This window comes from Dipodomys merriami, unplaced genomic scaffold (genome assembly GCF_024711535.1).
Source record: "Dipodomys merriami isolate MVZ:Mamm:240054 unplaced genomic scaffold, mDipMer1.0.p SCAF_28, whole genome shotgun sequence".
Classification (NCBI taxonomy): domain Eukaryota; kingdom Metazoa; phylum Chordata; class Mammalia; order Rodentia; family Heteromyidae; genus Dipodomys; species Dipodomys merriami.
Window position 1 is genome coordinate 18,688,839 of NW_027204270.1, and position 21,378 is coordinate 18,710,216.

At 55.1% G+C, this 21,378-nt stretch overlaps 1 protein-coding gene across 1 annotated transcript in view; it reads left to right on the forward strand.

Annotated features, from left to right (window-relative positions):
* Nucleotides 1-240: 240 nt before the first annotated feature.
* Padi2 (peptidyl arginine deiminase 2) overlaps nt 241-21,378 on the forward strand; it is a 42,942-nt gene continuing 21,804 nt past the window's right edge. The window contains exons 1-5 of the mRNA XM_070037832.1: nt 241-387; nt 10,325-10,508; nt 11,502-11,574; nt 18,321-18,382; nt 20,342-20,459. Of these exons, the coding sequence (XP_069893933.1) occupies nt 296-387; nt 10,325-10,508; nt 11,502-11,574; nt 18,321-18,382; nt 20,342-20,459 (529 nt within the window). The 5' untranslated portion in view covers nt 241-295. The remainder of the gene's footprint in view (nt 388-10,324; nt 10,509-11,501; nt 11,575-18,320; nt 18,383-20,341; nt 20,460-21,378) is intronic.

Sequence of the window (21,378 nt, forward strand, 5' to 3'; positions counted from 1 at the left end):
ATCACCCCGGGAAGCGGTGTGGGGAGGGAGGGGCGCGAGAGCAGGGAAGGGCGTGGCCACGCTTGACGGACGGGCTCGCGACCCCCTGAGGGCGGGCGGCGGCGGCAGGCCACGCCCACGCCACGCCCACGCCACGCCCCCCGGGCGGCGGATAAGAGCGCCGGCCGCCGAGGGGCGGACGGCGGCTGCGCGCTGGCCTGCACGCTCACCCACCCGAGCGCTCGCTCACGCCCACCTGTGCGCTCACCTGTGTCAGGTGCCCGGGGCCCCACCCGGGACGAGCCCGCGGGAGAAGATGCTGCGCGGGCGGACGGTGCGGCTGCAGTACGGGAGCCGCGTGGAGGCGGTGTACGTGCTGGGCACGCAGCTCTGGACCGACGTGTACAGGTGAGCGGCGCGGGGTCTGCAGGTGAGCCGGGCGCCGCGCGCCCCCGGGCCGGCCGGCCCCCTCCGCCTGCGGCCGCGGCTCCGGGGAGGCTCCCGGGACCTGGCGCCTCCCCCGCCCGACTCCAGCTGCAGAGACACTGGGGGGCGCAGAAAGCTGACAGTCCCCAGGCTGCGGCTGGCCCCCCGACATCCCCATCGGCTCCCCCACACCTAGATGCGGCCCCAGTGCGCGACCCCTCCCTTCAGCCCCAGGCTTCCCCACCCCTCCCACCAGGGCCTCTCAAGCTCCTCCACCCACCTCCCTTTCACTTCCCCTTGGCCCGGCCTAGACTCCACTCCACCGCTCTGTCCCACTCAGTAGAACCTTCTAGAGATTTTCTGGAGACAGGGTAGGACCAGAGGGGAACTGCCCCCGCGGTGGAATCTGGCCCTGGGGGCTGCTCGGGCTCCAGTTTCACCCTGTGGGGGCTGCCGTCCCCAAGGACTGGCTGTGAGCTCCATGTCCCCAGATGGCTTCCCTGACTTCATGGGGAGGCCCCGGGACTCAGGGTGCCAAGGTGGGGGTCTTTAAGGGCACCCCAGATTCAGGATCCTGTCCCCCTGCTCTCCTCTCTGTCCACAGACCTGGAGGAGGTTGCGGGATTCCTGGGGCTGCAGGCACAGAGGGTAGGGCTCTGCCACTGCCTCCAGCCTCAAGGACCGGCCAAGTGCAGTGTGGGGATGGAGTCTGGGGAAAGTGTGACCCCTGTGAGCGGGGGGGGGGGGGGGGGGGGGGGGGGGGGGGGGGGGGGGGGGGGGGTTAGGACCAGCTCCTTGTGGGGTCATGCTGGGGGCTGAGCCACATTTGGAGCTTGTTACAAGCATTAAAGTGCGGGCTCAGGGCTGGGCCCAGGGACACGTGGTACTGGAGGTGGATTCATGTGTGGGTGACCTGTGTGGGTTCCCTATCTTCCCTGGGCCTTATTGTTCTCAAAGATGGAGTGACCTGACTCTCCCAGGCTCCCTCCAACCCCACGCTTGTGGTGTTCCCTATGCCCTCCCATGCCCACTCTCTCCTTCAATTCCTGTGGCCCTAGCAGCCCACCTGCCCAGTCTCTGGCCTCCTCCACAGCAAGTGCTGGCCACATTGATACATACTATCCAGCTCCAGGGCCTCTGTCCCCTCCTCCACCCCTGGCCTCTGCTTCAGTGTTCATCTTAGCTGTCCCACCTGTAAACCTCAGCGAGGCCTGGGTTGTCCCTGAGGGTCATAACCTAACATCGGAGTGGTTCCAGGCGCCAGTGACCTGGAAGCGTGCCCCTCCCTTTTCCACCCCCAGCTCTGAACTGGGCACCAGCAGAAAGAAGGCTAAGAGCCAGGGCGCTCAGGTTTTTAAGCCACAGCTGTCACTGTACCCGCCTGCTTGTCCAGGCACTTTGGGTGCTGCCCCAGAAGCTGGCATGATGCTTCCAGTGGGGAGTGGAGAGCTAAAAGGGGGACTATGCTCAAGACCCCCTACCTTACCCTGTCCTGGCTGAGAGAGGCCCAGCCTGGCGAGAACAGAGTGGCATCGGTGCCAACTCACCCTCTCTCAAACAGGGCAGAAGTGTAATGGTTCCCTTCTCCCTTAAGACACCCAACCTGAGGTTCCCCCACCACCAAGAGTCAATACCACAGGGTAAGCATGGGTTCAAGTCCATCCTGGGCCACAGAGCCCAGACTCTCTCTCAGAATTGAAATATTTTTAAAATAAAGAATAAAAAGAGTTAGCCAGTTGCAGGTGACGCGTGCCTGTAATCCTAGCTACTCAGAAGGTTTGAGACTTAAGGATCATGGTTCAAAAGCCAGCTTGAGCAAGAAAGTCCGTGACATTCTTATCTCCAATTAACCACCAGAAAACCACTGTGGGTCAAAGTAGTAGAGCACTAGACTTGAGCAAAAGAGCTCAGGGACAGCACCCAGGTAAACAGGTTTACCTGGTAAACCAGGTCAACAGGTATGTTTCCTATTACATTTCATTTCACCTGATGTACGTGAAATCTCGCCATTTCAGTATGTGATCCATGGGAAGATCACCTTTTTCCACCTTCAGTCTGAAACCTGACATGTGTGCTTGGCTCGCACATTGCAGTGTCCCACTGCATGCTCTCTGCAGGCACCAGTGTCAGCCCTCAGTGCCCTCCACAGCCCAGGTCTAGATCAGGGCTCCTCAGCCTCAGCCCCATCACATTCAGGGTGGAGAATTCTCCATGGAGGGGACACTCAGAGGCCTCCCTGGTCTCCACTTACGAGATGCCACCAGCCATCACCCAAATGTCTCCCCACAGCTTGCTCCCCACCAGCTGAGGTCACCAGTCTAACAGAAGGCCTCCTGCTCTGGAACCCAGAGACCTGACTTCCGCCAGGACCCCTAACACAATCCCTGACATCAAGCCCATCATAGCAGGAGGTAGTAGCACCAAGCCACCACCACTCACCCTCCCCTAATGCTGGACGTTGTTCTTGGATCGCCCCATTTGGTGGATGGGGAAGTGAAGCTCAGAGAGATGAAGCCATTTGCCCGACGACACACAGGATGCGGGTCTGTCTGACCTCACTGTATGCTCGTCCCCTCTGCTCCATTCTCTGGAACCCCAAAGCTGCAGGTGGACTTAATGTCCTTCCCCCCCCTGACCAGAAGCCTATGGAAACTTCACCTACTCCCACTCGATCTTCTGCTTCCCCCAGAGCCCTGCCGGGCCCAGATGCAGGTCCCTGAAGGCAAGGGACTCTGAGCCCAGTTAGGGAGGGAGACATGTTCAGATCCATCCTTCCTTTGGAGTCATAAAGGAGAGTGAACAGGCCTTATGTACCCTAAAGGCCGGGTGAAGGCAAGACAGCCCCCCACAGAACACAGCCGGAGCTGACTTCCTGATTGCGAGGGGCTTAGGGCTGCGGACAGAGGCAGCATTTGTGGTCACCTATGCTACACCTATACCTCCTTGTGTGGCTCTAAGCCAATCAGTTTACCTCTATGGGCCTCCAGAGATCCAGATTTGGCTCAATCAGAGAGAGAAGACAAAGAAGGTCCTTGTGTCCAACAATAGAACCACAGTTAGGGAATACACCGCCCTCGTACTGCCCCGGAGGGGGTCACCGGAGCCTGCCCTGCAGAGCAGATCAACAGGAGTGACCCCTCCCTTACGGGAGTCTCCTTCAGGGATACTTGCGCTGACCCAGCCTCATTCTGATGGCTAGCCCCCAACAAGTTATAGTTAGATGCACAGAGGAAGTAGGGATTTTTTCCCCTAGAGAACATACTTTGTGATCATTAATAGAGATACATAGGCTCCCTTCTTTTTTCTTTTTTCTTTCTTTCCTTCTTTCTTTCCTTTTCTTTTCTTTCTTCCTTTTTTGCCAGTCCTGGGGCTTGAACTCAGGGCCTGGGCACTGTCCCTGAGCTGCTTTTGCTCAAGGTTAGCACTCTATCACTTGCGTCACGTTGCCACTTCCAGCTTTTTCTGTTGATATGGGCACTGAGGAATTGAACCCCGGGCTTCATGTGTGCTAGGTAAGCACTCTACCGCTAAGCCACCTTTCCAGCCGGCATGCTCCCTTCTTACTAGGCCTGAAATGCTCATCTTTTAGGCACCTTGCCCACTCTCCCCTGCCGCGGACCGGGTTCTGTCGGGACGACGGAGGATACCTAGGGGAGGAACCCGGAATAGGATGGGGAGATGGCAAACAGACAACTCACACACATTAGGAGTAGATGCTGAGTGCTGAGTGCGATTTAATGCAGAGGATAACAAACTTTTATAACAGAAGTCTTCATAAGAAAAGGGGCAAAAGTTTACACAATCTTGCTGCAGGGCTTCATTCTTAGTGGTCACCAGCTGGTCGCCTGAAAGGCACTTGTTTCCGGCTTATCTCTAAGAAATATAATGGGTTTCGACGTTTGTCACCATCTCACCATTACCTTATTTCTATAGAGGCCTTAATTATCCCATAAGATTTTTCCTGTTCCTTCTTTAATAGTAAGGTCACGGAGGCCTAGATCTAGCAAGTCTCTTAGTAAATGAGAGTACCAGGAAGTTCTTTCTCCTAAGTAGTTATCTCAGCAATTGCCATACATTCCTTCTGTTCTAGCCGCGCCTACAGCTTCTTGTAAATTTCTTACAATTCCTTCTGCTGGAGTGACTTTGTGAAACCCCCAATACTTTTATATTTGCTTATGGCTTGTCTACTAGCCTCCATAAGAGGGGTTTCAGGGTAGCACTTAACTCTGGTGAGTTAGTCATATTTTTAAGACACTCATCAGATATTGGAGTCGTCAACACTCTTAAGAAAGAGCTTTGAATAAGGGAACGTTGACAATGAGTAAGTACAATGAACAGCAGAAACAGTAAAAGATTGATAGGCACTCTTATGAGGAGAAGAAAGACAGAAACACATCTTTTCCCAGGGGTTTTTCCAGCCTTTTCCCAGGAGTAGGCCTCTTAGAAGCCCTATTCTCCGAGGTAGACTTCGGTGAAGTCCCAAAACTTGGAGATAGGTTTCTGTAAAGCCCCATTCTCTGAGGTAGACTTCGGTGAAGTCCCAAAACTCAGAGATAGGTCTCGAAGCCCCTATCATGGTCTGATAGATGGTTTCCCATGCTAAGCAGACTCCACTGGGGTCGGCGTGGCACTCCCCCATGGTCCCTTTAGCTGCATGCTGTAACTTCACTAGGCCTGGCCAGGGTCCTCATCCGATTTGACCTGGACCATCCATCCATAGGCCCCCTCTCCCCAGTTTAGAAGGAGGAGGGAAGGCATCCTTGGAGCCAAGCTGCTCAGCCCTTCCTCTCACAAACCAGTGCCTGGAGATCCTTCTCCTGGGCCCCCAGCAGCTTACATATCCGTTATATAAGTATTCAAATGGCCCTTGGCAGAGAACAGCTTCCCACCTCTGGAAGAGGATAAACACCCCAATACTGCAGATGACCCCTGCTCTCAGAGGGAGAGGCCAGGGCCTGTACCCTGAGGCCATTAACAATTGTCCCCTGTCTCGCAGTCAGTCTCCGGATTACATCAGAACTTAAAATGAATCCCTGTGGTGGCAGGTGGGGGTGATGCCCTCCTTCCTCTTTTCTTTGTTTTTGGGTTTCCTAAGTCAAGGGCTGGCCGTTTCCTGTAGGGCCAAGGCCGAGGGGCCAAGGCAGTTCCTAGACTTGGCTTGGTAGATGGCTGGGGAAAACCCCACTAGACTTGCACCCTGCCCTGGGAAAGATCCCAGAGGGTATAAATTCTCCCCAGACACTCCCTGAGTCCTTCCAGATTTTCTCTGTCTTGTAATTGGCTTCAGCAAGGCTGGAGATTTGTTTTTAGCCATCTTGTTAGGACTAAGGCCAGGAAGGTGGAAGGTGCAGTGTTCAGTGATAAGGGCTTGGGCATGTGGTGGGCTCCACTGGCCAGTGTGCTGCTCCCCTGCCATCTCCTAGCCATTGCCTCTGCACACACACTGGCTCCATGCATACTGTTAGGCATCCCATCTCAGGGCCTTTGCACTTGCTGCTCCTGCTGCTCTGCTGCTTGGAACACTACCTTCAAGACCTCCACAAGCCTGACATTCATCAGTCAGGGCTCAGCTCACACGTCACCTCCTCCAAGCAGCCTTCTTTGACCATGCCCTACCGTGAGCTCTCTCGCCTTCCCCTCCTTTTCCTTTTATAGATGTTATTATTTACTTATAATTACTCACTAACATTCTGAACCGTTATTTCATACCCAGAAACCTTCTGAATGTTTTGCTAGCCTACCCAAGTTCTATTTAATAATTTACATGTGATTTATTTTTTATTTTGTTCTTTGGGGTTTTGTTGTTGTTCATGCTGGTCGTGGGGCTAGAATTTTCACTCAAGGCTGGCACTCTGTCACTTGAGTCATACCTCTACTTCTAGCTGTTTGGTGGTTTATTGGAGATCAGCGTCTCACAGACTTTCCTACCCAGGCTGGCTTCAAACCTCAATCCTCAGATCTCAGCCTCCTGAGTAGCTAGGATTGCAGGCCTGAGTCATAGATGCCCTTCATGAGTTAGACAGGAAGTCAGGGAGATCAGGTCATCGGTGTTTGTCCCAAGTGGCACAGCTGGAGAGGGGTGGGGGACAGAGCCCAGGCCCCTGACTTTCTGGTTTTAGGCAGGTGCCCTCCTCCTTCCCTCTCCTGCCCTGAGCCACTGAAGTGCCCCAGGATGAGTGAGTGAATGAATGGATGTGGCCATTGATAAAAGCAGACCCGCTCCCCACCTCCAGCCTCCAGGGATGGGGCTGTAGAAGGTCAAGGGCAGGTAGCCGAGGTGGCAGAGTAGTGCTTACTCCTGACAGAATGACGGAGGGAGGAAGACAAGCCAGGTCCCGTGGCTCCATAAATCAGAACAACACCCGGAGCCCTCCGTTCTAAACAGGAGGCCCTGGCAGGGCCTCTCCAGGGCTCCGGTTTCAAGCCAGGGCCCAGGGGCTCTAGGGAGGTGCTGGCATCTTGCAGCTTTGCTGACTGGGGCTTTGAGTCAGGATGGAAATATGGTGTCAGAAATCCCCGAGCTGGCCGCACCTCACTTGTGGGTTTATGGAAGGTGGGAGGGAGGGTTGAGGCGGGGGAGGGGGGTGACGGGATGCAGGTGGTCCAAGGGGTCCCACACACAATTGCCATGAACTGGTGTTGGGTTTATTATACCATGAAAACAGTATGTGATGGGCTGGAATGTAGCTCAGTGGCAAAGCACTTGCCTAGCAAGGGCAACGTCCTGGGGTTCGAGCCCCAGTACCAAAAAAGAAAGGAGGAGGAGGAGAACAGTTTGGATGAGTCATAGTTCCTGCCTTCTGCCCATTCAGAACTTGGAGAGAAACGTTTAACCCGGCGAGGGTTTGAGGCACCCGTAAAAGGAGCAAGAGATGTGTTGTGGGTGACTGGATCTGGGAGGACTTCCTGGAAGAGGAGGCCACTGAGCTGGGTCTTGAAAGATGATCAGGGGTTTAGAGAGGGAAGGAGATGGTGCCCCCAGGGAACCAATGTACCCCACAGAAAGTGGAACCATTGGGAGGGGGCTGTTTCAGTGACCCACAGCATAAGGCCCGGGGATCAGTGAGCTGGAACTGGGGTTTTGGAGGAATTGTTCAGGTGCTGGACTTGGTTATGAGAGGACATTGAAGGTTTCTGGGGGGCGGGCCATACCTTAGATTGTTTCAGCCCTAAGGAGAGGCTCCCGACTGCCGGCCAGATGGGGAAGAGGCGTGTGAAGAGCTCGGGATGTCACACCCAGGCTGCCAGGAGCTAGGGTCACTGGGGGGGGAGGTGAACCCCGGCTGGTGTTAATGAGGCCCAAACCCGATAATCAAGCCAAGACACCCAGATGCCAACCAGGAGGCTGGGGCTGGATGAGCCTCCCCAGCCCAGCCAGGCCACGCCAAGCCGGTGACCTTCCCCCACTAACTCGGCAAAGACCAGAGAGGCTGGGGGACTCCCCCAGAGCACACAGCATGGGAGATGCTGAACAGACGTCCTTGGTGTGACACCAGATGCCTGGTCATTTCTCCCCGTCACCATGGCCACCATCTGGTCCCAAGCCACCATCATGGCTGCTGTCACCGGACTGCTCGTCCCTCCCCTCCCGCTATTGCTCTCCTGAAACCCTGCCCCACACCCTGGGTGAACTGTCTGCAGTGTGGAGGGACAGGTGTCCACGGCTTCCCCATGCCCTCAGGGGAGGGCCCGCCCCCCCTAAGTTGGGACCACTTCCTGTCCACGCGTCCCCTGGCTCACAGTACCAGCCACAGCCATGCCGATCCCCGCCTCAGACCACTGCCAGTTCCTCTCCTTCCCACCCCACTCCCTTTGTCCAATTTCATGGAGAAAAGGACAAGGAAGGCAGCAGGTGTTCAGGAAGAGGTGGGCGCGCGCCAGGCTGGGGACGGCATCTTGGGTGGACAGCAGGTGTGAGGATGTGCAGTGGGCGGAGCTGAGCTGTGCAGGGAATTGCTGAGACGCAGTGGCCGCACAGCTGGGTGCTGGGGAGCCGTGGAACATCCCAGTGCACACAAGTGATGTGACTTCTGTTCTGGAAACATCGCTCTGGTAATACAGGTTGAGAAGCCAAGACGGTAAGGTTCACGCATTCACTCATCTATTGCCAAAGCATCCCTAGGGCACAGCCATGTCCTGGGTGCTAGGGCAGAACAAACCCCTCGGTCTAGGTCTGGCAGCCTGTCCTCTTTCCAGTAAGTGGGGGGGGGGGTCATGAGCACCCGCCAGCCCCGCTCCTTTCCCTCTCTGATGTCCTGGGCCCTTCCCCACCACCTCCAGGGACCCCGGGGCTGCCTCAGCCCCTGGTGCTCAGGTTTCTAAAAGGATCTTCCTGGGATGAAGGCAGCCAACAGGATCTGCAGGGGCACAATGGAAGCCTTTGTCACTTCTGCCAGGGCCTCGGGGCTGCTCCAAGAATAGCTGTTGGCTTCGCTCTGAGCAGGCCGAAGGCCGGGCTGTGGGGTGGGCAGGAGGCCCTGGAGCGGTGCTATGGGCCCTCTGGGACCTCCATAGGTCTCTCGCTGGCCAGAGGAATGACGTCAGACAGGAATGTCATGAGAGCGACACCTTCTAAGTAGCCTTGTCTGCAGAGGCTGCAATCCGAGCCAGATGGAATTCTGGTTTAATTCACTGCCCAGGGTCTACCCCTCTGCCTCTACCCTGACCACCGCTGCCCTGGCTTTCACCCTCCCATTCAACACTCCCTGTAACAGAGAGGGAAAGCCATTTGCCCAAGGCTACCCAGCAGGTTGGCAGGCAAGGGAGAAAGTCGCCCTAAAGGAATGTCCCAGGCCTGAGTGAGTCCTTGACTTCTCAGACTTTGACGGTGTTTCTCAACCCATGTTCCACCTGTAGCACAGCTCTGACATTTTTCTTAATAGGGTTATTTTTAAATGGAGATTACTTATACCAAGACAGTAAATGGTGAAGCTCTGTCATGGCCAGAAAGAGACTACCCCTAGCAAACATTATCGGTGGTCTTTTGCACCCAGCCCCCTCCCTGGAAGAGGCTTCTGTCAACTCCCTCCTGGCTGGGTGCATAGTGTACCCAGCCTGCACCAGGCTCTGAGGCCAAGGGTGGAGGGGGTGAGATGCTGCCCTGGAGGGAGCAGGGCATGGCCCAAGGGAGGTAGGTGGCACGTGGCAGTGTCATAACTATAAAGCAGCCCCGTCCCTGGAGGGATGGGAGAGGGGACAGGAAGGGTCCTGTCTTTTGAACTGTTGGGTAGACTGTCAGCACAGGGATATATTCAAGCCTCTCCGCCAATAGCAAGGAGGGGCAAAACCTGACCAAACCTAGATCTCCCACATATACCCAATCCCTGGCTTTTGCCCACGCTCTGGACCTCAGCCAACCATGGGCACGGAAGGGGCATCTGTCCAGGCCAATGAGGGACCCACCTCAGGTCAGCCAGCATCTCCCTGATGGCCTGAAGACCTTCCTTGGAAAGGTCAGCGGGAGGAGAAATAGAGTAGCTTGGAATCTCTTTGTTTGAGCTCCACTGCCAATATCTGGAAACACCTGGAATGGTCCGCCAGACCCCCACCACCTCCCTGTCTTCTCCATTGGGGGGGCTGTCTTTCCGAGCGCCCCCTGCAGCCTACAGTTGGCATTGCTTTGTGTTTGTTTTGGTATTTGTGCTAGGTAGCAAACCCAGAGCCTTGTGTCTACTAGGCAAGAGTTCTACCACTGAGCCGAACTCCCAGGGTCAGAGAGCCGCAGCCTGGTGGCCTCTTGAGACCCACACACCCACAGCCTGACCAACCACCCCACACTAGCTCCAGCCCACTGCCGAATACCCGGAGCAGCAGAGCGGTTTCTAGACAGGTTGCTTGTCCCTCCCAGCACTCTCTCCTGAAGTCCCCATCCTGTCTACTCCAGCCCTGCTCCCTCACCTCCTGTCCTCTTTCCCTACAGTGCGGCTCCAGCTGGGGCCCAAACCTTCAGCCTGAAGCACTCCGAGGGCGTGCAGGTGGAAGTGGTGCAGGACGGGGAAGCCGAGGAAGTGGCCACCAATGGCAAGCTGCGCTGGTCCCTCTCTCCCAGCACCACGCTGCGGCTCACCATGAGCCAGGCCAGCACAGAGGCCAGCAGTGACAAGGTACTACGAGGGGAGGCCAGCCTTCATGGCTAGGGGAGTCCTGGTCCTAGCCACAGCAGCCTATCAAACAGAGACGTGCAAGCCACATGTCCCGTCCAAAACTCCCATTGCTATGTCAGAAAAAAAAAAAAAATGAGTCAGGTGCTGGGTCACTGGTCTCTGGTGCCTCACACCTGTCAGCCTAGCTACTCAGGAGGCTGAAATCTGAGGATCACAGGTCAAAATCAGCCTGGGCAGGAAAGCCCAGAAGACTTTTATCTCCAATGAACCAGCAAACGGCTGAAAATGAAGCTATGACTCGAGGGGTAGAGCACTAGCTTTGAGCAAAAAAGCTCAGAGACAGCGCTGAGGCCCTCAGTTCAAGCTCTAGTACTGGCGAGGGCGCGTGCGCGCGCGCACACACACACACACACACACACACACACACACACAAAGAAAGGCAAAAAGAAAGAGGCAAAATTCATTATTATAATGTATTTTGCTAAATCCCAAATATCCATTAAAATATTACCATTTTGATGTGATCAATATTAAAAAAATTAAGATAGTTTGCATACTTTTTGCATTAGGAATCTAGAGTCACATCGCTGCACATCTGGTTTGGGGCTCCCCCATATCAAGGGCTCAGAGGCCAGACAGAGAACTTGGGGCCTCAGAGTACCCTGACCTTGGTGTCTATAAAGTGGGGTGCTGGGCACACATGTGGTACCCATGGCCAGAGAGGCCCCCATTGGGTTCCCTCCATGTGAACGTGACCCTACGCTCACATGAATGACTGCACTAGACATCAGCCAGGGACAGCCTCCACCCTGCCCCCTGGACTGGCTCCCACTGAGCTAGGCACACCGTGTGGCCTGTGGGGGGAGGGGGAGCAGAGGCTGGGGAACACACCCTGGGGTTATCTTTCTGGCATGGCAGCATCACACTGGGCTCTCCCATGATAACTCATGATTTCTACCCTTCTCTCTGTCCCCATGTGTCCCTGTCACCAAGGTCACGGTGAGCTACTACGAAGAGCAGGGAAACGCTCCCATCGACCAGGCTGGGCTCTTCCTCACGGCCATCGGTGAGTTGGCATAGCTGTGGCCTGGTGCCTTTGCCCTCCCAGGGCTTGGCACCGCCACCCTGCTCAGTGCCACTGGGCAGCTTTGGTTCTGTTCTGTGCAGGAAACTGCCTGCAGGAGGAGGTGCACCCTGAGTCTGACCTGGCCTCTCTAGGCCACAAAAAGGGCGGGGAAAGACCTGTCCCTCTCCTCTTCTCCTACAGCTGGAGAAGAGATGAATTCCTGCTGTCCCTGACAATCCCAGCTTTCTCCCTCCACACCCCAACCCCAGACCTGGTTCTTAACTCGTCTCGTTCATGGTCTTCATTTGATTAACAAGTGTGGTGAGGCTCAGAGAGGCTAAGAAATGTAATCAAATCACACACAACCCTGTGGGGGACTGAGTCTAGAATTCAAAGATAACCTCCTCCTAGACCTATTTGGCTGTCCCACATGGCCCTGCCCTGGTTCTCAGTCCTGCCTGGTAGACTGGGCAGGGCCAGATGCCTGCACACTGTCCCCCCTCCTCCCCCTCTCCCCCCTGCCCCCGAGTTGCTGAACCCTTTGGTGAAGGGTCAGATTCTGGGCAGGGCCAGAGCTTCTGGATCTCCAGTTACTGGGCCCTGTCGCATAAACTTTTCCCTTTGGTGGTGATGCTGAGGTTTAAATTCAGGACTGCCAGCTCTCGAGGCAGGTGCTCCACCTCCTGAGCTACACCTCCAGACCTTGAGTTATTTTCTAATGACAGCCAGCCAGGAGGATCTAGCCGAAGGGCATTTGGTCCATCCAGGCGTGGCTTACAGAGGTGTTGCCACATGGCAGGAATCTACCAGGCATTGCGTGCCAACGATGTGCTGAGTGATTTGTGAAAACACAGCGCCTCTGGTGTACTGCACGCCAAAGCCGTGTCCAGGGCTGTGCTTCGATGATGGGGAGGAGGAGAGGCAGGACAGAGAGGAGGAGGAGGAGGACGCTGGCTACTTGCCAAGCAGAGTGAGGTGCCAGGCTCCAGTACCGCACATCTTTCTGCCATGAGTTCAGTCTGTTCTTTGTACATGTGCTCTAGTCCTGGGCTTGAACTCCAAGCTTCCCACTCTTGCTCCGCTCTTTTACTCAAGGCTGGTGCACCACCACTTGGGCCACGCCTCCACTTCCAGCTTTTGTCTGGTTAATTGGAAATGAGGATTTCACAGATTTGCTTGCCCAGGCTGGCTTTGAACCCCAATCCTTCAGACTCTAGCCCCCTGAGTAGCTAGGATGACAGGCATGAGCCACCGGCACCCGGCTTTCAGTCTATTCTTACAACTCTTTCTAGGATCTGCACGTTATACCCATTTTACAGATGAGGGAAACAAGGCTCAGAAAAAGTGAAAACAAAAAGAATTGCAAGGCCTCTCTCCACCAGACAAAGTGATTGCTTGGTCAACATGTCAACCCCCACCCTCGTCATTATCTCCCATTCTCTGGGGGGCCCTGGCTCCTCCCTAGAGGACTGCTAACTCCCACACTGCCCCCTCAGCCCTTAGCACCTTAAGTACACAGTGTTCCTCTGCTTCTCGTCAACTGAGGCCCCCAGGGGCACGGGTGAGAGTCACCCTGCCCCTCTTTTCTGCACCACGGGGTACCCAGCCTGGGGTGAGAATCTCAGGATGACCTCAGGGGGCCTTGGGAGATGGTAACCAAACTCCCCCTGGCCGTTCCCAGCCCTGGCACGTGAGTGCATAGTGAGCACTCACATACACATCGCCTGTGTCAGATGACTCCTGGAGGAAACCTAACCCCACAGAGCCCGGATACCTGAGGACGAGGACTGGGGCTAGCGGCCTGTCCGGTGAAGGTGACCCCAGGGCTCACTACACCCTTCAGGCATCCACCAAAGCAAGGCAGAGAGAGGCTGCAGGCACATCACCTCCTGAGAGGCCGCAGAGCTGGGCTCTTCCTTCCCTGGGGCAGGCGGGAAGCTGGCCCTTCCGGTCACCTGCTCCGAGGAGCGCAGGGTTCCCTCCCCAGAAGACCCCATCTGCCCAAGGCTAAGGATTTTCACCTCACAGTTATTTACTTAACGGCCATCGGTCCCAGGTGGTTTATATGCATGGGATAGAAAAGTATCTCCCTCCACCCCCACCTTTTCTTTTTTTGTTCCGGTTCTGGGGCTTGAACCCACGAACTGGGCACTTTCCCTCCACTTTTCTTGCTCAGGGCTAGCACTCTACCGCTTGAATCACAGCCCCACCCCCAGCTCTGTTGGTGGTTAATTAAGAACCTATGTTTACAGCCCCACTAGTGACCCTGGCAGGTGCTAGCCGATCATTCTGAGGGAGCGGTGGACTCCATGTCTCCACATACACCCACTCCTTCCCAGGCCTCCCACCCCACGAGCCCACTCAGGGGCAATACCTCAGTGGCAGATATGCCATTGTCCCTGGACAGTGGGACACACACACACACACACACACACACACACACACACGCACGCACGCACACACACACACACACACACACACACACACACACACCGCCCTGAGATACCTGAATTCCTGTCACCTGAGTCTTGTTCTGAAACCACACTGGGCACAGGCAGTGGTGGCCTTGTGATGGGCAGAAATATGCTCCAGCTCTGCCCCTCCAGCCAGATTAGTACACTGCCCCCCCGAGCCTCAGAATCCTCATCTGATAAGTGGATACATAGAGTGTTTTTGCACAGTGCTTCCAAGGATGCACTGGCATGGCATATGCAAAGGGCCTGTGCCATAGGCCCAGAACAGATAGTACTCAAATGCTTGCTTCTCCCTTCCTCTCAAGGAAGAGAATGAAAGACTGTCCCCAGTCTTCCTCCCGGGATATGGTAACAATCCTGCAAAATCCCTTGGCCAAATCAGGCTCTGGGTCCCAAGTCCAGTTTGGGAAGGACTTGCTGTGTAACCTTGAAGAAGTAGCTCACCCCCTCTAGGCCCCACTTGTCCCCAGCTACCGACGGAGGACTTCAAGCCTCCCATCCCTGCAATTTCCAGGGGCTTCCCCATGCAGGAGCATGGGCTTGGGGTCGGAGAAGGAAGGTTGCTTCCCTCCATCTTTCCTGTGGTCCTGGCAGACGGCACAGGACATGGCACTCAGGCTCAGGAACTTTGAGCATTCCCCAGGAGCTCATTCCTGTGCCCCCTCCCAGAGCCTCAGACTGGGGGAAAGGAAGAGCCCCCCTACTCCTCCACCCTAACGTACTCCTAAAACAAGAAGGCAGGGGTGGGGGAGAGAAGGGGCAGCCACCACTGTCACCATGCTTGAAGCTGGCGAGTGGCCAAAACACAGCCAGGGGGCCTCAGCCTGCCTTGAACCCAATCCTGGTGACATTTCCCACTAATCCCCCCACACCCCGTGTCACCTGACACCCTGGGGCTATTCCGGGGAGCTGAGGTAGGATCTGGAGCCTCTGGGAAATGTCCTCTGGAACCTAGAGGGCCTGAAACAGGTGTCCTCCCCTGGGGAGGGCAGAGCTCCTGTAAGCATCATCCTGGGTACTGGGTTACGTCAGGGTGAGGAAGCTTGTGGAGAGAACTGGGGGGGGGGCTGTAGTTTGAGGGGGCTCTAAGGAGGGGGCAGAACCCAGAGGAGGCCATGGCAAGTGCTCTGGGTCCTAAGAGAGATACTGAGAGCCCTTGTGGGTGATGGAAGAGGTGACAAGGAAGCCGGATTATGAGCTGGCCCAATTCCCTAATAGGAAGGCAGAGAAAGCTGTCTTGTCTTTAGGGGTCAGGGCACCGCGAGAAGTACACACTATTCAATAGTATGCAGTGAGACGAACCCAGGCAGGGAACTGCTGGCGTTCTTTAGAAGGAGTCCGGTATTTTTCTTTTCAATTTGCAGCTGTAATTATTACATTAGTTTAAAAAAAATAAAGTTAAGAAGTTCAGCTGGGTGCAGTGGCAGACGCCTGCAGTTCCGCATTCTGGAAGGTCAGGCCAAAGGATTAAGAGTTCAAGGGAAACCTGGGCTGCACACTGAAACTGTGCCTCCAGATATACAGCTGTGTGTGGTGGCTCAAGCCTGTCATCCTGGCAACTCGGTGGGGGGGGGCAGGGGGCAGTGCTCAGGGGATGAAGGTTCAAGGCCAACAGTGGGCACCAACGTTCTCAAGACTCCATCTCAGCTGGTGGCTGGGCTCAGAGGCACAGGCCTGTCACCTCCAGTAATGTGGGAAAACACAAATAGGAGGATCAGAGCCCAGCCTGGCCAAGGCATAAAGGAAGACAAACCTTTGAAAATAATGAATGCAGGAGGCATGGCTCATGTGGTTAGAGCATTGTCTAGCAAGTATAAGGCCCTAAGTTCGATCCTTAGTACCACCACCACCCCTTCCAAAAAAAGGAAATTTAAAATATAATAAAGCATTATAAGTACTCTATAACTCCTCCCACAAGTGCTGCTTTAATGTATATACTGCAAGAAGTTTGCATGAGACTTTTCAGTGTAGGGATAAAGGCGACTGGATGGTCAGACAGGGCTATAGCCACCTCCTCCAGCTGTGTTGCTCAGGGGAGCAAGAGCTGGGTCTTCAAAGTGAGCTTGGAACTGGGCACTGGTGGTTCATGCTTGTAATCCCAGCTACTCAGGAGGCTGAGATCCGAGGATTGCTGTTCAAAGCCAGCCCAGGCAGGAAAGTCCATGAGACTCTTATCTCCAATTAACCACCAGAAAACCAGAGTAGCTCTGTGGCTCAAGTGGTAGAGCGCTTGCCTTGAGAATGAAGAGAGCTGAGGGACATGCCCAGGCCCAGAGTTCAAGCCCCACAACCGACACACACACACACACACACACACTCATGCACACGCACACGCACGTACACGCACGCGCGCACACGCACACACACGCACACGCACGCACACACACACACACATTTGAGCTTGGCTCTTGCAAGGCACCCAGGTAGAAGGACACAGCAAGGAGCAGAGATTGGGAGCCAGCAGCCCACCTGGGCCCACCTCTGCTCTGCAGTCTGGCGGATGTGAGCCTCACTGGTAAGGAAGCCGTGGGAAGTGCCCCGCCGCTGGCAGAGGGGACTGCAGGCATGGCAGAGAGGTGTGGCAAGCTGGAAAGTTGGAGAGGGTCTGGGAGCCAAAACTAACACTCTTGCATTTGCGCCTCTAAGAGCAGGCCGGGTGGCCCCACCACCTCCCTGCTGTCCCCTGGATCTGCACCCCTCCCTCTTCCTCCCCCCCCCCCCCCCGCCTCCTCCAAGCCTGGGTTTGCTCCCCTGGGAACTGGGCGTCCTGCTATGTCTCTCCCAGGACCATAGATTCCTGGGGATGTCTGCCGTGTGTCCCTCATCCAGCCCCGTGGCAGGCGCCCCGCAGAGCCGTGTTGAGCCGGCAGTTGGTGGGAAGAGTGTGTGCAGGAGCTTTACAGCCCAACACTCCTGGCAGGCCTCCCTGGAGGCTGCTTCCCCCCAGGGCCTCCACCTTCCTGCTGTCCTCTACCCAGCAGAGCCACCGCCAGGGTCAAAGGAAGACTAGGAAGGAAGGAAGACCTGGTTAGGCACAGCCACCCAGGGAAGGTGACACCGGGGTCCTTCTGTGCCAGACCCTCCTCACCCTATGGGGGTAGGGGATGTATCTGCCAAGGGGACCAAGGGAGGATGCATTCACTCCCACCCTTCTCCCATCATAGTCCAAGTCATGCTGACCTGAAACAAGCCCGCTTATAACCGGCCACCGTCACCCCGGTGGCACTGCCGGTGCCTGCCAGCCATGCCCGCCCCCTGCCAGCCTCTGCCTGGAAGCAGTGTGCCTCCATTGACAGTACTGAAGGGATCTTTGGTTTTCATGACCACGGGGTTGTCAACATTCACAGGCCCCCTTGATACCACTGCACATGGTGCAACAGGCTGTTGCTAGAAAGAGCCTGCTGTTCGTACAAGTGAGGACATGGGCTCTGAGAAGTTGTCTAACCTGCCCAAAGTCACAAGCTCAGAAGCAAAGAACCAAGGCTTCAAACCATGGACTGATGCTAGAACTTTCCATATTACCCCATAGCTTCTAGAAAATTGGTCTTCCTGCAGGCCCAGGAGCGATTGTGGTCCCTTCCTTGAGAGAAAGGAGTGGACAGGGACACTAGATCACCCTCAAATCAAGAGGGGGTGGAGACATAGTTTGTAACCACAGGAAACACCCCCCCCCATCCTTAAAGATGGGATCTAGAGCCCTGAGAGTTCTGGGAGAGACAGACAGACCAGTGTGCGCGCATGCACACACACACACACACACACACACACACACACACACACACACACACACACACACACACACACACACACACACACACACACACACACACACACACACACACACACACACACACACACACACACACACACACACACACACACACACACACACACACACAGAGTCATACACACACACTGGCATATACCTTTAGATATATACATGCCCAGGACAGTGAGGGGTCTTGTACTTGTGCTGTTTCAAAGTATGGGTGAGTCAGGCCACAGCAGCCCTGTGTACCCCAGTTCTGCCATTGCCACCAGCGTGACCTAGTCTCTGCACCGAGGCCCCCAGCTGTGTGCAGGGAGGGGGATGGGAGCAGTGCAGGTGGGTGGCCCCTGAGGGGGTACCCCTGTGTCCACTGAGGGTGTCTATGGGGAGGCAGGCAGGAAGATGACCTCACCGGGGGTCCCTGTCCAGCTGCACCCCGCTGCACCCCTGTGTCTGTGCCACACAAGCATGCTCAGCAACTCACCCATGTCTCTCGTCCCCAGAGATCTCCCTGGACGTGGACGCGGACCGAGATGGCGTGGTAGAAAAGAACAACCCGAAAAAGGTAGCTGTGTCTACTGGCAGAGCCCCGGACCAGACTCTGCGGGAGGCCTTGAGCCCCAGCAGACCCACAGCTCGCTTTTCCCTGGGCAGGAGGCGGAGGCCTGAGGCAGGCTCCCCATGGGGTCGGCTACTGGGCAGATACCCAGTCCATTTCACACCCCAGGCCCAGACCTACTGAGAAGACATGCACCAGCCACAGAGGCCACACCAGAAAGCCATCTGTACTCACTGCTCAGCCTTTTCTTTTCTTTTTATTCTAGGTCCCAGACCGGGACTCAAACTCAGTACCTGCCACTTTGGTTTATTGGCTAGCACTCCACCAACTGAGCCACGCCTCCAGCCCCACTGTCTTTCCTTTTATCTGAAAATTAAGAGGGTATAGCCAGGTGTTAGTGGCTCAGGCCTGTAATCCTAACTACTTAGGAGGCTGAGTTCTAAGGCTCACAGTTCAAAGCCAGCCTGGCCAGGCAAGTCTGTGACAATCTTATCCCCAGTAAACTACTTTAAAATTTTTTTTTAAAGTCAGAAGTGGAGCTGTGGCTCAAGTGGTAAGTGCCAAACTTGAATTTAAGAAAAAAGCTAAGGGATAACACACAGGTCCTGAGTTCAAGCCCCAGAACTGGCACAAAAAAAGAAAAATTGAGGGGACAGGGACCTGCAGGAGCAGAGGGCTGCGCGCGTCATTCACAGAGAGAATCACATCCCCACTGGTCTGTGTACAACACATTCCTTTATCTACTTTTTCAAGTATTATTATTCATTCATCTGTTTGTTTCCATTGATCTTTCCCTCCCCATTGGACTGACAAGAGCCCTCTCCATGGAATGAGTGTGACTCTGTTCTTTCAATTCATGGGAAGCATGGTATGGTTATGGTGGTGGTTGGTGTAATTTTTCCCTCTACCCTTTTGTAAGCTCCGGTGGTTTTACTATGTGTGCATACATTCTCCATATCATTTATGTTTTTGCCACAGGCATGTGTGCCTTTCATATGAATGATCTGTAGCCACAGTTAACTACAAACCATGCTGAGCAATAGCCCAGAGCCTCCAGGCGAAGCTCATACTCTACCACTGTGCAATACCCTGCACACATGGTAGCTAGATGACATATGTGTATGTCGCAGTACTGGGACTTGAACTCAGGGCCTGGGCACTGTCACTGAGCTTTTATGCTCAAGGCTGACACTCTACCACTTGCACCACAGCTCCACTTCTGGCTTTTTTGTGGTTAGTTAAAGATAAAAGCCTCAGGAACTTTGCTGCCCAATCCCTAGATCTCAGTGTCCTGTGTAACTAGGATTCTAGGCCTGAGCCACCAGTACTTTAAAAAGGTAATACAGAACCCATTGAGAAGCCTGGGCTAAGCATCACTCAAGACCCTGCGGGTCAGAATGGGGGTTCACCAGCTCCCCACCTCTGCCCCAGGTCAGTCCTGCACATGCATTCTCTCTGTGTCTGCATGGGCAAAGTCCCTGGGGCTTGGCCTGGAGGACTCTTCTGACTTATGGAATTCCATGAGGGAGGGCAAGGCAGAGCAGGTGGGAGGGAGGGCAGGTGGGCCTCACCGGGCCTTGAAGGCCACAGAGACATCACAGACAGGGCTTCATCCAAACAGGGACACGCTGTGACCCATGACCCAGATAGACTTGGTGGCCCTCTGTTGTCACATAGAGGTGCAGCACCTGCAGCCGCATTAGGGATATCTGAGCATGTGTGAGAACACCCCCCCCCCAGGGGGACTTCAGTCCTGTCCTGGTTGTCTCTCTGCCCATGCTCTGGCCACACTGGGCTTCCCTGCCTTCTCCAGGCACAGCCCAGAGCAGAGACCACGTGCCCTGTCCAGCCTCCTGTCTACCGTGTCTCACATGGGGGGTAGAGGGGCTCTCTCTTGGTGTCCCTGGGGGCTCTGTTCTAGATTAGAAGCGGGGAGGGCCATGTCCTGTCCTCTTGCCACTGCAGGCATCCTGGACGTGGGGTCCGGAGGGCCAAGGGGCCATCCTGCTGGTGAACTGTGACCGGGACACACCCTGGCTGCCCAAGGAGGACTGCAGTGATGAGAAGGTCTACAGCAAGCAAGGTGCGGGGCCTGAGGGGGGGTGCGGCGGGGGGGGGCAGGTAGCACTGGGGACTGGGAGCTGCGGAAGTCAGCTCAGGGTGAGGTGTGGGTACACCAGACTCGGAGAAGCTGATAGTTCAGTTAAAGTCTGGTTCTGCTGGGCGCCCGTGGCTCCGGCCTGTCTGTCAGACTCAGGCTCTGAATACTTTCTTTGGCTTAACAAAGAGATCCCTAGCCTTACAAATTGTTGAAGCCAGGAAGGATCCTGGAGGGGCCTACTTTATACAAGTGGAAACTGAGCCCTGGGAGATCCTAGTGACCCAGGGGCAGACACAAGGGAGACAGACCCATGTTGCGTTTATTTGTCGGGTTCTTGTGAGGGATTGAACCCTGCTCCCTGTGCATGCTGAGCATGTACTCTAATACAGAGCTATACTCTAGACTCTGGGTATTCAGGTTTGGTTTTTTTTTTTTCAGCTTTAAAAGCTACAAATACAGCTGGATGCTGGAGGTTCCCGCTTGTAATACTAGCTACTCACGAGACTGAGATCTGAGGATCACAGTTCAAAGTCAGCCCAGACAGGAAAGTCTGTGAGATTCTTAGCTCCCATAAACCACAAGAAAACCAGAAGTGGCACTGTGGATCAAGTGGTAGAGCACTAGCCTTGAGCTGAAGAGCTGGGGGACAGTGCCCAGGCCTAGAGTTCAAGCCCTACAACCCACAAAAACAACAACAACAACAAAATGCCTAGAGAGAAAGAGCCAGGAAGGAACTCTCAAAGGGTTAATCAGAGGTCCTGATGGGGTTGGAAGTAGCAAGCAGATTTTTCTCTTTGCTGTGCTGTGCTGTTCCCATAACATGCATGCATGGGGTCTCCCTTTTCCATTCTAAAAATAAAAAGCCAGCCACCAGCGGTGCATGCCTGTCATCCTAGCTACT